The sequence below is a fragment of the Melampsora larici-populina genome (assembly GCF_000204055.1).
Source record: "Melampsora larici-populina 98AG31 unplaced genomic scaffold MELLAscaffold_33, whole genome shotgun sequence".
NCBI classification, from domain to species: Eukaryota; Fungi; Basidiomycota; class Pucciniomycetes; order Pucciniales; family Melampsoraceae; genus Melampsora; species Melampsora laricis-populina.
In genome coordinates, this window is record NW_006768797.1 from 742,810 (window position 1) to 755,916 (window position 13,107).

The following is a 13,107-nucleotide window of genomic DNA, read 5'->3' on the forward strand; positions in this document are numbered from 1 at the left end:
TTTTTCAGATCCGGTTTTTGTTGCAGGGGGAGGAACATCCCGACAAAACTGATCCGTACCGATCGGGCAGGTCCCTCGGGCTGATGTGCTTGCGGTTCGCTCTACATCCACTCTTGAAGTTCGTCTTGATCTTCCTTTAGGCCTTCGTGATCGTCTCGGCATGATGAACTTCGTTTCCTCGTGCGCAAAGCGGTCGAAGTTATGTACTGCCAGAACATCTCACCGCATAACGGCTGTACCCAAGAGAGCGTCCAGTGGTGGCCAAATGAACGGTGATGTCAACCAAAATTCAGTCAACAAGCAATTGTCCGCCAGAGTAGCCAAGGTCGATGGTGATGACAAGAAGGCTCGATTGTCTGCTAGGTCAGCAGGTAGAGCCACTTGGAATTTGAGTGCACTATAACATCATGCTCTTACCCAATCGATATCCCCTGTGACATTTGTTTGAAGCAGCATGCAGACGGAGGATGAGAAAACCAAGACTGACGTACTATCTTTCTCTCGCCGTTTGTCGGCTCATCATATCTTGGACGTTCGGGCCTATTAGCCTTATTATCATCAAGCCATTGAAAGAGTTGACGAAGGATGGATTCAACTACCACACGCTCTTGTTGGAGCGAAACTCCACCAAAGGTTCTTTTCTGTCGGCGCATGTGTTCCCAGGTATTTTTTTGATTTCTTCGTTCTCAACGCATATTGAATTTGTGGTTGACGGAAAAATGGTTGACACTCCCAGGAGGAAATATTGAAAAAGACGACTCCACGATGGAAACGTCGATTGATCCAAATCGTAGCGTCATTCGTTCATTGAAAACATGCGCAATACGAGAAACTTTCGAGGAATGTGGCATCCTGGTCGGCACAACGGTGGTGGACCATGATAAAAGCACTCTAACCAACTCGATCATATCCGACTGGCGTCAACGAGTCAGTCAACTTTATGCTAGGACATCCTTTACACGGTTGTTCTCTGACTGTGGTTGCCTATCAGATTCTGTATGGATCGGAATCCTTTTCGAATTTCGTCAAGATGATCAAGAAGGAGTTTGGTCGCGATCTGAAGTTGGACGCATTAACGCATCATGCAAATTATCTCACTCCTCTCGCATTGCCCATGGTCAGCCACTCCCCTTTTGACCTCATCAAACTGTAGTTCCATGACTTGAAATGAGGTACAAGCATAAAGTGTGGAGGACTGCTCAACTCTTTCTCTTTTTTGCGTCAGGTAGCGATGGGACACGCACTTTTTCATGTATATTTGTCCACCTGATTCTACAAGCTCAGATACCAATTCCGAGGCAATAGGTATCGAGCAAGCCAATGTGGATGGACTTGAGACAGTTTCGATGCGATGGTTAACCCCTTTAGAAGGTATCAAGCTGGCAACGTCCTCGTCCACCACCGATCCGGAGCATCAAGGATTAAGGCTTGCACCTCCACAATTTTATCTTCTTGCAGAGTTATGCTCAAAATTAGATTACAATTCAATCTTCAATCAGGATAATATTCCTACAAGGGTGGATGAGAGTTGCAATGTTGATGGAATGGTAGGGAGCACACGTCGAATAATCGAATTTATTCCGGAGATGATCAAGCCTCAATCTCAGAATTCCAATGAAAATAGTATGAGTATCAAAGCGATTTCCTTTCAATTAGTCTTACCTGGCGATCCTCAACATTCAAGCACAAATAAAATCATCAAGAATTCACCACATTTGACAAATCAGACAAATGGATTCAAACACAGAGTTTACATTCGTCCTCCAACCCGGTCGCCATCAAAGTCTAGTTTTTTTATTCCAATTGGTATTGAACGGATTGGGATGGAGAATATCTTGGGAAAGGGGTGGGAAGATGTTGTGATTGGTGAAGTAGATTAAGCAACCAAGAGTTCTCAAGATCTAATCATGGACCACGTATCATCAGTCTCACGAGAAGAGAGCAAATCTGTTGTTTCCTTACCTCTCTATTTGATCATTCAACATTTCACACTAGTTGGAACTGCCTTACTTTTCTTTTGGGCCTTGTGTTCTCAATGCAATAACCCTCTTCTTCGGCCCGAAAGAGATGAGCACAGTCTAATTCCTGAATCTGCATGTGCTCTCTCCATCATTCACCATTCGCGTGCCGCCATTATGAACTCGACTCTTCCTTGTATGGCGTCCAAAAGTCTTCACTTTATTCAACAATTAGATTTTTTGTAGAGGAATGTTTCTAAAAAATATCACCATCACCCGACCTTGTAAGATATATAGCTTTACTCATCTTCATTCATGTAAACCTCGGATTCCCACATCCATGTTTTTGCGGTTGGAATCCCCATGAAAATCTCCATAGGTATCCCCAAAATTTTCTTTGATGTGTGAGTAGGTGTAAGCCATGTTTGACCCCGAAAATTCGTTCAATAAATTTAAGGCGATTCTAATTGTGAAATTACCATCTGTGCATGAAGCAAGGCTTCATTAAAATAGACGACACGTGCAGCATCAGGGCAGGTTATTTGGGACAATCACCCATTGTTTTTCGAGGAATCGAAATTAATCAACTGAATTTAATGAAGTTCTCTCTGATAGGTCCAGGACATCCCTTTTTGGATTAGTGTCAGATTGGACGAACTTGGCTTTAAGCGTGATGGACAAGGATTATGATCTTCCATCTCTTGGATGGCGCGTCACCAGCGCGATCAAAGAGCAGATTGAGTCCGCGGTGACACAGAAGTATGCCTATATGGGTAGTGTAGATATGCTTATAAGCTGCTCGTTTGCCCATTTGCCATGGCTGTAATGTTCTGTAAGCTGTCATGCACATGTTACAGGTTTATGAATTGTCAGTTGTGCCTGGAATTTTGAAAAACTTCTGACCAGTGTTTGGATTTCAGTTGAGTTGGTGGTTATTCTGATTCGATGAGCAGTAGCACAAAACCTCATCAACCATCCTCAGCATACAAATCACTTTAAACCATTTTCTCTTCTAACTTGACTTCCTCATCTTGAAACTTGGAAACCAGATCAGCTTTACCAATCAAAACCTTTTATTATCTCTCGTCCCAATAATCTCAATGGCTGCCGTTGCCTCATTACCACCCTCTCACTTTCCTCGCACCCTCTCTCAACCGAGAGCTCTCCACTCATCCAATGTAGATGAAAGAACCGACCTGGGCGAAGGTACTTCTTTCAATCAAAAGTCACTCAATGCGGTCACACTTCTTTCGAATGGGTTTCCATCTGCTTTACTACCAACAGAAGAAATTCCAGGAGACGATCAAATCGACGTCAACTCAAATCACACTTCAACCAGAGAGCAACTTCTTCAACCTCGAAATTCAGCTCACGCATCCTTGAAATCTCGAGGACAGCTTTGGCGGGATGCGTTGAAAACCCCAATCGAGTTCACGGCTGGTCGAAGACTGACGACTGGAAATGAAATACCTTACGAGCCAATCAACAGACCCATTCTTCCTGGCCAAGGCAGAGGCGTGCTGATAACCGCCATTGGTCCTCCTACATCTGAGGACGATGAGGACGAGGGTCCCTCGGACACGCCGCCGTTGGCTAAATCCCTCCCTTCGGCTTCGAGCCAACATCCGGCAGCCAGCGCATCTTCTGATCCCTCCGCTTCCACCGCACCAGCTAAATCAAGCAGTAAATTGCGAGGCCAGTTGGGTTCTGTTTCCAAGGCGAGCCTGAGTGTTACCAAACCCATTGCCACCATCTGGCCTAAACTGCAACGTATGGGACCTGGCTTTCGTAACGCTGGCAATACCTGCTTCCTGAATGCTACACTGCAAGCATTGGTTTACACCCCTGCCCTGGCTGTTGGTCTCTTAGATAGACAAGAGCATACTCGTGATTCATGTGAGTATGCCTTCATATGCCTTCAGAAGTTTTTAATGTACTCGACAGGCAGGCCATAAGCGTTTTCCTGGACGCTGAAACTTGCTCTTATACTCACAGGTCGATTGTCGCATATTAAGAACTTTTGCGCTCTTTGTAGTATGCGCAACCTTATCAGCATGTGCCTTGAACCGAACAAAACTGCGAGAGTCATCGAACCAACACCCATCACTAACTCTTTGACGAGTGAGCGTTTCTAGTAGATCCCACAAGAAGCCTCCCCCAAAGCCCGCTGACCATGGATACCTGATGTTTTATGAGCAGAAATCGCACCACGCATGAGAGGCGGTCGGCAAGAGGATGCTCACGAGTTTCTAAGATTGTTAATCGAAGCTATGCAGAATGGAGCCCTCGGTGGCCAAGAAGCGTGAATACTCTATTCCATACAAAAGTCTCCCTGTAACACTCCGTTGATGCTCTGTGTTATATCCAGCCAAGCGAAACAAAAAGACAAGGAGGCAACTTTCATCCACAGAATGTTTGCTGGAAAGTTTCGATCACGAGTCACTTGTCAGCACTGTGAAGGCACCAGCGATACGTTCGATACCTTTCTCGATCTGAGGTAAGCCAGATTCATGGTGAGCAAAAGACTTGCCTGCTGAATTCGTTCTACTTTTAGTCTGGACATCGGCGAAGCCAACAACGTTCCTAATGCGTTGAGGAAGCTGCGTAAGCTCGATCTTTTGAAAGGAGCGAATCAATACAAATGCGAAAAGTAAGCCACACAGTAGTATCACATCTTCTGTCTCATCTTTTCGCTTCGCCGAAACCCGTGTAGCTTATTTCTGCTGTCCATCCTTCACAGATGCAAACGACTGCGGGATGCCAAAAAGGAACTGTCGGTCCATGAGGCTCCTCCCATTCTCACGCTGCATATCAAAAGGTTCAATTTTAGGGGTAAAAAGATCAACAAGCGGATACAATTCAGCGACTCGCTGGACCTGAACGCAGCTATGGACAAAGATGCACCTCACACTCGATACAACTTGTACGCTGTCGTGTGTCATCAGGGTCCCAGTAACACCAGTGGGCATTATTACTCCTACATTAAGACGTCGGATAGACAGTGGTACAGAGCGGACGACTGCTCGATTGACCGCGTCGACCGTGGTCAGGTGTTTCGCAACGATGAAGCGTATATATTTTTCTACTCGCGTGACCCGGAGGATTTCCTGGACGCTGCGATCCATCAGGATCGCCGTTCGGCTACTGCCCACTCGGAATCCAGTTTACGGAAACGGAAGAATAGCCAGGCACCGCTCGATTCCTCTCAGACAGCATTGGACGGAAGCGAACAACAATCGAATGAAGGGACCAATCAGTTGTCCAAGAGACCAAAGCTGATTGATCTGCCAAACTTCAAAAAGAACGCCCAACCCAAGATAATCGGGCCCATGCTTCCTCCCGCTCGGTCGGAGCAACCGACGAACTCCAACCCCCAGGGAACGTTGGAGAACGCTTCACCCCAGCATTCAAATTCGATGGCTGACATCACCGCCTCCACCATCGAACCGACTGAGGACCTCGGCGAGATCGTCCCGCGCCCAAGCACAGGATCATCGGGTGGGGGTGCGAAGGGAAATGGTCAGCATCAACGTAACAAACCAAAACACCGAGTGCTGATCAATGGTAATAACCATCATCGGCAAACCACCCATCATCGGCTCAACTCAGTGTCTAACTTGCAACCCAAGATCATACGAGGCTGATTAATTGAAAATTGTTGTTCTTGCGACTCATCGTTGTTACCCTTCATGCTTGACTAATTAGCTTTCTCCTTGGCTTCTTTGAGTGCTTCTAGATTCTACAGCTTCGCCTTATATTTGTTCGTTTCCCTAAAAGACCAGCTCATTTGACCAAATAGTAATGAAACGATCCGCTTTATATTTCTACGCGTTCCCATGAGATCACATCTTTTATATCGAGCATGACCAAAAGTTCGAATACCTCCTTGGTCTCACATTTTGCTTGTCCGTGCTTCAGATAAACTCGTCAATTGATCAGAGCGATTACCAGCTCCATTTCGTTTCATCGGACCTGCAGTACTTCGTAGTTTGCAACATCTGTTTGTCGTATACATGTTCCCACCGGAGTCGGAAATACCCTGCGGGCGATAACGTGCTCATCCTCATCAACGTGTCTTAAAAAAATGATATATAGCGACTCTATTCCTGCAACTCGTGAGCAGCATCCTCGGTTCCATACACACATCTTTCCACCCCTCCTATCCATTTGCCAACCTTCGATTTATGGTTTCAATACTACATTAAGTTTGTCTCTTAGCAAATTTGTTCTCATTTTTTTTTGATTGTTCAAACTAAAGTGATTTTGGTCACATCATACGCTTCCCCCTTCTTTCAAAAGCCCATATTACCCGTGTCCGATACAGTCCGTGTTAGTATATCGGCTAGTATGACCGCCTTTCATTGTGCAAGCGCGCGGTAGAGACGGGTTCGATTCCCGTACGCGGAAGCTTTTTGCTGACTGGCGGAGCAGTCTTGACTCTTCGGGTTTCTCCGCTATCACCGTGTCCGGGTAGTGTTTGCTTGTCGACAAGTGCGCACGACTTCCCTTTCTGCCTCAAAGGGAGTTGGTGTGCACTCGTCGACTAGCAAAGCCTACACAGACATGGTGTATATAGAAGAGCAATGCAAAGGGCACATGATAACCTTGCCATATCTGCCACCTCTTGTGTACCCAAGCAATGCTTAGAACTCAGCATAATCTACCTTGGTGTGATGGATTTTTCATAACACTATGGTAGACTGTTGCAAGTACTTACCATGTTGTACTGTTATGGTCACAGACAACCATATTCAAGGGTTTGATTTGGTACAGTGGGACCGTTACACACCATACCACACTTAAGAAAAAGAGTGGTGAAAGGATTTCAACAAGAGGCAAGAAGCTGTAGATCAATCTGCACTCTGCAATAGCAATAAGGTCAAATTTTATTGTGTTGCATAGCAATTGCAGTATTGCCCATACCACCTGCCCAGAGCTGAGGAGCCCTATGTCACCAGGAGTTTTGGTCTCACCACTGAGGGGAGCAAGGTGTTTTGAATAAAAGATAGAGGGGTAGATATCATGTATTATCAAGAAACTTCTGGAAGCCATGCCCATCATGGAGAGCTCAATGCACTGAAGGATTTTTTTACCTCCATATTGCAGAGTGCAGGCTCTGCTATATATAGCAGGGCAATTGTGGTATCTCTACAAGTGGGCTCATTGTCTTTCTGACAGCAGGGAAGGGTTTGGTTCTGTGGTCTTTCTGACTATCCAAATTTTGAACTGTACAGGCCTAATGATGTAACAAAGAAACTACAAGTGATGTGGCATAAGATCCTACATAGTCAACTCTGAAACTGTGAAATGTGTCAAACCTTTTGGCCGAGTTTCCTGCCAACACATCATAACAGAACTTGAATGCAGGTGAGTCTTTGATAAATCAAGGAGCTTAGGTTCTCCCAAGAGCTAATAAAATTGAAAGCTGGCAGGTCAAAACCTTTTGATAAAGAGAGTGCAGATGAATGTGTCAAACTTTTCAACTGAATTCCCATCATAACAGAAGGCAGGTGAGTCTTTGATAAATCAAGGAGCTTATATTCTCCTGAGAGCTAAGAAAAGTGAAAGCTGGCAGGTCAAAACCTATTGATAAAGAGAGTGCAGATTGAGTGAGAAAAGAAGTAGGAAAATTTGCCTGCACTTCTTCTCTTGTCCTGCCACTCTCCATATAAATTTGCACCCCCTTACATGTCAATTCATGTGGGATCACAAGTTTTGTAATTTTAGGCACACCAGGGGGCTCCTTTTGGGCTTTTCAAAGGTGCACCCCTGGTGGGGGTGTGGAATGCTCCCTCAGGGCATATAAAAATCAAATAAAGGTTCAAAGAATGCAAATTTAGAGGCACCAAAGCTGTTTATAGTGTGTATTTATTTATGATGTCTACTTCAATGGTTGCCTTGAATGTAGATACAGCATCTAAATGTCAAAAAGGTACAACGTAACCACATGGATTTTTCCTGGTGCTTGAGTCTGCAAATTTGTTTATTGGTCCTCCAACTACAGCATGTGTTCCACCTTTTCATACTACCTTTCAAGTTGAAAAGTCTTCCACTTTGTTTGGTCCATCCACCCTAACATTTTCTTTTCATCTTGATGTCCTTTTATTCCTTTGTTTCCTCTCTGTCCATTGATGCACATACAGTGCAATTTATCCAAAGTTGATTTGCATTTGGTGAATAGAATTTCTTTGATTGTGTCTATCAATGAGTTTATTCATCTCATTCCTCTTCAAGGTTGTGTTACCCATCTTTATGTCAAAGCAATATGATTCATATGTAGCACACATATGTTCATTCAATTTTCCTTTGAATTGTCTTATATTTTTTGCTTTTTGCTCTCACCAATCATGCTTTTCAAAAAGCACCTGATTTTAAGTCCTGTATAACATCCTGCTTTTCAATTCCATCCTCCTTTGTTTGTCTACTTGATTTCAATCTCCGTATAGCAGCTATCCTGCTCTTAAATCATGTTGTCATTTGATTGTTCATTTTTATTCAAAGCACTTCAGTTCAAGCTCAGTATGAAATGTGACCTTTGCTAAGAATTGTCTCACTCCCCAATGCATCTTACCCCTCCTCAACTTCAATAACCCAATTTGACTCTACCCTGCTTGCTTTTATACCTTGCTCACATATACCCCATCAATCTCTACAGAAATTCTCCTTTCCTTTCCAACATTATCCAACTTTTTCAAAAAACTGTCATCTTTGCTTCTCTTTATCTTTTCAAATTTAACTGGAAATGTCTATCACCAACTCTTCCAATACAAAGATTAAGAATAGAATTTTGCATCTTGCATGTTTCAGGTCCAATGCATGTTTATAAGATTGTTGGTCTTAACAGTTATTGCATTTGAATTTCTATGAAGTGTACCTTGGTGTGCAATGGATGAGATGAGATGATGTAACAAACATAATTGTGGTTAATTAAGGAAGTACTGGGCAGGCCAAAGAGAGTGTGCTCTGGGTGGACAATTGTTTTTATAGTGAAAGGAGAGGTTTATCACACATCACCTGAATAGTGCAACAATTGGGCATGGTAGCAGTACAAGAAGAACATAATGAAGTTGTGTAAAACAAACTTGCAGGCCCCCTGTTGCGGCATGCCTGCCTGTTTGTAGTTCATCACAAAAAAGTTCTGAAATTGGGTATGGTGGTGTGGTCATGAGCTTTTCCTGTCAATGGACAAATGGAAATATTTCCATTGGTTTCCATGCACAGATATTGACAAGCCCCCCAGAGTTGATCTTTCTGTCAATGTGTGGTGTATCTTGTTTGGATGAGTACATTGAGTTTGTGTCAAGGTGGTTTATAGGAAGCCACCTTGCTTTACCTTGCAAATTAAGAATATTACATGATAGGACACGCCAACCCCCAATCTGGCCTGAGCTGATCACACTCCCCCAGGGAGCACCCTCATGGGGGTGCACTCTCACGCCACACTCACCATGTGAATTTCAATGGTGCTTGAGTATCTCCTGCAACTTACACAAACAGATTGAAATGTACTGATGTGTAACATTGCAGGATTGTGAAACACTTTCAGTATCCCAATTGCACACATGATGAAATTTTGAGTGTATTAGATAATAATATGAAGTGAATAGACCTAGCAAAGACAAAGAATGTAGGCATCAGTCTTGAGTGCCATCACAATGTTCCAGTCTGTCTATGCATTTTTAAGCCAAAAGGCTTATTTGAGAGCTACAAAGTAAGCAGGCATCTATAGTGATTGAACATGGCATCTTTTCTTGGGCTGGTTTCTATATGTGGAAGTGGGTTACAATATTGAATGTCAATCAGGATATCAATGGGGCATGTAGTGATTGCTTCATAATATATGTGTAGCCCATCTTCCTTCATCAGTAATAAAATAGTTTATTTACTTCTTTAAAATACAGTCAATCAAGATTCTGTTGACAACCATTTTTGATAGCAATACAGGCTATGTTATGACCATAACATTTTATTTGTACTTGGACAGCTCAGTGTTTTCACCACCACCACCATCCCATCTCATTGTTCAATACTCACACTCTCCACTTTAATCTATTCCATTTACTCTATATCCATTAGTACATCTTGCAATCATGTTCATCAAGTATACTATAGTGCTCAAATTCAAGTTATAGCCCTCAATGGATTTTTAGCCTGACAGACAATTCACTACACAAAATATAATATTTTCTAAGCAGAAAATATAAATACTGACATGCAAAATATTGAGCAGTCAGGAGGAGAGAGAAAGATACAAAAAAATATGCATATTGTTCCCATCAACGCCTGAAACGTCCAGCTGCAAAAAGCAGCAGCGGGGTGGCAGCGGGGCGGTCCGCCCCGCTGCCGCTCCAGAAATTTTGGGGTAGGGGGCCTACCCAATCCACCTTTGCTGCCTCTGTCAAAATCTGCTTGGGGCGGAGCGCAGAAAGAGCGCAGCGGCGCCAAAGTTCCGCTTTGACACCTGCACAGAGCACCTTGCAGCGATCCTGCAGTCTGATATCTCAAGCCAATAAAATAACAACAACACACAGGGATCATATGACCATATCAGACTAGATCCGACTGAATCTCACCTCCCTCCACCATCAAACAACCCAAACGCTGACCTGATTCCTCTCAATCAACCCTAATACCCTTCCTTCCATCAACAAACAACCCCAAAAACCTTTGGAATGCGACACGATCATCTTCTATCAATCACGATCATTGACACGCACCCCATCTAATCGATTCTAAAGCTTGAGTTTGTCATGTTTGGTGTGTCAAAGCCCTTTTTCCAGCTCATTTCCTCATCTTCGTATCCAAAAGACACAAGAAGTTTTTTTTTCAACTCCTTTTGTGTGTGCCAGGCAACAATGACTGAATCTTCAGTGAACACAACATACTCTCAGGCCCTTTCGATCTATATAAGGTCAGCCTTCCTCTCTTTTGTTCCCGTTTTTCCCTCAACAAAACCGTCAATTAAATATTTCCCCAAAGATAATCAACTGACACATTTGTCCCTTCCTTTCCGTTTGAATTATTCTTACAACCCTTTGATTTCATTAAAATGGCAAATTCCGTATCTAGTCTTGCTCCACCTTCATCGCATAATGGCCCTACCCTACGCCCACAAAGCCCCAGTAGTCCCAAGCCAGGATTCGTTGTTCAGTCCCCAGATTCACGTGTTTCTCTACACCGCCCTTCCAGCAATAGCGATCTAGATTTAAATGGTCATGATATAGATACCCCATATGTTCCTGACCAATATGCCACCGAGTCTGATTTTGAATCAGTTGTAGAAATAACTCAATTTGAAGATTTTTTGAAGATGTTACCGAAGAAAAAAAAAGAAAACTCAGCCTTTAAAGCCAAAGCCTCGTACCAAAGGTCGTCCAAGAGGCTCTGGTGCATCTGTTAACTTACCTCGAGCGCCTATCAAGAAGCGTAAGAAAGCTGCTGTACCTGTAAGTGCGTTTTCATAATTTGGTCTTCATGCTTACACTGACACCTCATCTTCAAAACATCCCGATAATTCTAGGTTGGAATACCAGACGGCATTGATATTAACCAAGACTCTGACATCGAGGTCATTGAGACTGAAGGAGTCGGGCGTGGTCGACTCGCGGCCTTATTACAGTTCTTTTGTCCTCCTGTCCACATCAAAAAGGAGGTTAGTCTTTTCACTTATTCATTTGTCTCCTCCGTTTTTCTTCTTTTTTTGCTCACTTTTTAATATCCTTCTTTCATTTCTTCTTTTCTTTCGATTCCTTTTTCTCCTCCCTTTCTTTTTAGACCGGAAATGATCCCCAAGGATACAGATGCCGTTGGTGTGACGGACTATTTGCCCATGGCTATCGCTCTTATCACAACCTTTATGCTCACCGGGACGGTGGTAAGGGCCGATCTCCTTGCCCCCACCGAGCTCGAGCCATCAATGCAGGCTGTGTTCTTCCACCCACCTGGGCTCAAGAACAAGCAGCAATCGCGGCAGCCTCGAACGAATCCAATGGTCAAATGACCCTTGACTCATTCCTATCATCAGCCACTTTCAGTGTTGACTTGTGCAACACTGTCTTGGTGATGTGGATCCTCAAACACGCTCTCCCGTTTAACCAATTCTATGATGTTCCCCTCCGTGCCGCTTTTAAACTTGCCAATTGACGTGCTGAACTTAGAACTCCTACTTGGGCTGCTGGTGTCGCCAAGCAACTGTACTTTAGCTGGAGCTCGGCTGCAATCAACTTGGTATTGGTAAGTCAATAAAATCGATTCTTTCTTCAATTGTTTTCGTGATCTAACCGATTTTTATAACAGAACAACAAGGGCAAGTTTTCCCTGGTCCACGATGTTTGGACTACCAAGGGTAATCGGTACGCCTTTATCGGTGTTTCAGCAAATTATATCGACGATCAGTGGAACTATCAAACAATTCACCTCACCTTGAAATTAGTTGCTTGGAACAAGTATGGATATCTGTTGGCACAACCGGTGGCACGCTTTTTGATAGCAAACGATCTTCACAGAAAGATAAGTTCTGTCTTTCCATCATTGATTCACACTTCAATATCGTTCAACTTTGCTAATTTTTTCAATTTTTGTTTGATTACATGTTAGGTCAGACTACTGACTCTGGCTCATCCAACAACACGATGGCACTTGAGATGGAGGTAATGTTTTCCGAATGTGATTCTCCAGTTGAGTGGGACTCTGCGAAGAATCACGTTCGCTGCTTTGCCCACAAGCTTGGCTTAGTGGTCAAGAAGGGGCTCAAGGTGATCGGACTAGCAGCCGGACACGTCAAGCCAACAACTCCTCCCAATGCTTCAGTCCCCATCCCTACTGTTCATTTAAACGACGATCTGACTGAAGACGCGATCAACTATGATTCTGATGACGATGATGATGTCTATGATCATTCTGGTCGCTGTAATGTCGGTCCTGACGAGGATTACATGGAGGATGATCTTGATTATGATGACATCCCGTCTGATGGATGTATTGTGGTTAAGGGTGCAATGAAGGTATATCTTCCCTTCTTCTTTCCTTACCCCGCTCCCTCCTTTTCCTGTCTCAATCTTCTTCATCTATCATCGAGCTGACTTTATATATATGTGTTTCATCTTCAGTTAAAGCACTTCAATGCTTTACTTACCCGGAGTAACGCCAG

The 13,107-nt window shown here is 43.7% G+C and overlaps 2 protein-coding genes across 2 annotated transcripts; both read left to right on the forward strand.

Moving 5' to 3' along the window:
* Positions 1 to 83: 83 nt before the first annotated feature.
* On the forward strand, positions 84 to 1,880 carry MELLADRAFT_89895 (uncharacterized protein; the record flags this gene model as incomplete). Its single annotated transcript, XM_007412844.1, has 6 exons — positions 84 to 118; positions 214 to 371; positions 451 to 663; positions 737 to 927; positions 992 to 1,117; positions 1,230 to 1,880. The coding sequence occupies 6 exons, from the start codon at positions 84 to 86 to the stop codon at positions 1,878 to 1,880; spliced, it is 1,374 nt and encodes a 457-aa protein (XP_007412906.1).
* Positions 1,881 to 2,910: 1,030 nt separating this feature from the next.
* MELLADRAFT_78495 (uncharacterized protein) lies at positions 2,911 to 5,784 on the forward strand (the record flags this gene model as incomplete). Its single annotated transcript, XM_007412845.1, has 6 exons — positions 2,911 to 3,854; positions 3,954 to 4,079; positions 4,158 to 4,260; positions 4,327 to 4,455; positions 4,513 to 4,608; positions 4,699 to 5,784. The coding sequence occupies 6 exons, from the start codon at positions 3,059 to 3,061 to the stop codon at positions 5,600 to 5,602; spliced, it is 2,154 nt and encodes a 717-aa protein (XP_007412907.1).
* Between the last annotated feature and the right edge of the window lie 7,323 nt (positions 5,785 to 13,107).